Source organism: Charadrius vociferus, unplaced genomic scaffold, assembly GCF_000708025.1.
Source record: "Charadrius vociferus isolate BGI_N301 unplaced genomic scaffold, ASM70802v2 scaffold2285, whole genome shotgun sequence".
Taxonomy (NCBI): Eukaryota; Metazoa; Chordata; class Aves; order Charadriiformes; family Charadriidae; genus Charadrius; species Charadrius vociferus.
In genome coordinates, this window is record NW_009648273.1 from 1,195 (window position 1) to 3,689 (window position 2,495).

Sequence of the window (2,495 nt, forward strand, 5' to 3'; positions counted from 1 at the left end):
TCCCCCAGTGCGTGGGGGAAATGCCATCCCGGGGGTGTTTCTGGCCCCGTTGGGTGCACCCTTGGGTGGGGGGAACCCCATTTGGGGTTTCACCCGGGGGCGAGGGTCCCTGTTTCGGGGCATACACAGCTCAGTCAGGCCCATTTTTAGTAGCTGCCTCCAGCAACTGGAGAAATATTTTCCTCGCTGGCATAGAAATGAGGAAATTAAAAGTGTGTGGCTGGGGCTTTTTTTTTTTATTTTTTTTTTTTTTTAAGAAGCACAACTCGGAGACGGGAGGAAAAAAGCCTGTGCTGGGCAAACTGGCTTATTAATAACAAAAACTGGGGAGAAGAACAGGGCAGCTAGCGTGCCGCTGCCATTGCTCACACCCGGGGGAGTTTTGGGGGGCTGCTAAGGTGATGCAGGGAGAGCTTTGGGGTGCTGGGTCACCCACCACCCCCGGTCCCGTAGCTTCTCCCGCAGAGCAGTGGGGTATTTCAGCAGCGCTCACTAACTTGCATTCACAGCTTGATTGTTTTGGGGTTTTTTTTAATAGATTTTTTTTTTAAAAAAATACAGAGATGAATAGTTCCCAGGTCTTAACACGCCTGCCGAGGCTGGAAGGAATTACCCGCTAAGCTGCTAGGCATCCTCCGTCAGGAAAAGGGGCTTTTTCATGTTTTTCAGCCCCCCCTCCCCTTGCTTTTTCCTCCCATGTCGCATCCTCGCTGCTCGCAGGGGGCAGCTACGGGCAAGGGAGTCAAAAGAAGGGCTGCGCGACTTAATTTGTGGGGGTTTGGGGTTGTTTTTTAAGTCCATTTTTGTTAACAAGCACAACATTTCTGGTCCCCACCCCGCCGCCGTCTGATAGTGCTTCCTGTGGGTTGGGGCTTCATCTGACGTCTCCATCCTCGAGGCTCTGCCTGTGGGCAGGGAAAAGCCCCGTGAACTAGAGAAGGCGGGTTCTTGTCCCCTTGGGTCACATGGGGTGGCCTTCAATGTGCGTTTCTTAGCAGCACCTCATTTTGTTTTGGTGTCTGTGCACAGTAGGTCCATGGAGGTGGATCCATCATCTGGTGGGTACAAATAAGGGGGTTTAGGGGGTTTGGTCTTGCTGGGTGCAGCCGGCTGGAGCATCTCATCTCTCCTGGTGGCACTGAAGGTGGTCCTAGTGATGGTTTGGATGAGGGATGTCTGTGCCGCAGGTGCTGCTGGTGGGTCTGAAGCCACTTCCGAAGGTGGATCTGGTGATGTAGAACGCGTAAGTCCAACCAGAGATAGGAGCTGAAGCAGAATGGGAATCCCCCAAACCTGGGTCAACTTAAATGGTCTTAATGGTGGCCTTAACACATGGCTTTTGGAAACGGCAGATGTGCTATGGGTGTTGGTGTGTGCATGGAGAGCATTGTGAATGCATGGGCAGGCAAGGATCTGCTGGTGTCACCTTGCTTTTGGGTCATGTTACCCCTACAGTGCTCAATTTCTCCTTTTCCTTTTTTTTTTTTTTTTTGTAGATTCCCAAGTTCTTCAGGAGCCAGGGGATCAGTCACACTGGTGTGTGGTGGCATACTGGGAAGAGAAAACGCGCGTGGGTCGGCTGTACTCTGTCCAAGAGCCCTCCCTGGATATCTTCTATGATCTACCTCAGGGGAATGGTTTCTGCCTCGGACAGCTCAACTCGGACAACAAAAGCCAACTGGTGCAGAAGGTGCGTAGCAAAATCGGCTACGGCATCCAGCTCACCAAGGAAGTGGACGGCGTGTGGGTGTACAACCGCAGCAGTTACCCCATCTTCATCAAGTCGGCCACACTGGACAACCCCGACTCCAGGACGTTGCTGGTTCACAAAGTGTTTCCAGGTTTTTCCATCAAGGCTTTCGACTACGAGAAGGCGTACAGCTTGCAGAGACCCAACGACCATGAGTTCATGCAGCAACCATGGACCGGATTTACTGTTCAGATCAGCTTTGTGAAGGGCTGGGGCCAGTGCTACACGAGACAGTTTATCAGCAGTTGCCCGTGCTGGTTGGAGGTTATTTTTAATAACCGATGACTCGAGACAGAGTGGACTCATGACATTTATACTACTTTGCTGCTATTATTTCCTTCTGAGTGCTTGCTTTTCATGCAAACTTTTTGTTTTTGTTTTGTTTTGTTTGTTTGTTCCCCCCCCCTCCCTTACATCCCATTTTGAGAAATAGCTTATGGAAAGATTTTTTTTTTTTTTGCCTTGGGTATTTTGATAAATACATCCTTTTTTTAAAAAAAGTGTGAATGACCAATAACTCAGAAGGGCGAGAGAAGGGTGCCGGGGGGATGGATCGTATACGATAATTATTTCACACCTCTGAAAGGATTATCCTATGGGATCGGTGGATTCGGAAACCACTTGCTATATGTTACAGCTCCTTCTCTTGGATAAAACAACAAGATAACCTGTATTTTTTACGCACCACCTTCCCCTTGCTGCCAGCCGTCCCCGGTGACGGTGACACCGAGACCCCCTTCCCCAG

At 50.2% G+C, this 2,495-nt stretch overlaps 1 protein-coding gene across 1 annotated transcript; it reads left to right on the plus strand.

Moving 5' to 3' along the window:
- Nucleotides 1–1,496: 1,496 nt before the first annotated feature.
- Nucleotides 1,497–2,241, plus strand: SMAD7 (SMAD family member 7; the record flags this gene model as incomplete). Its single annotated transcript, XM_009884514.1, has 1 exon — nt 1,497–2,241. A coding segment is annotated over one exon (539 nt), but the record flags the coding sequence as incomplete, so codon positions are not given.
- Between the last annotated feature and the right edge of the window lie 254 nt (nt 2,242–2,495).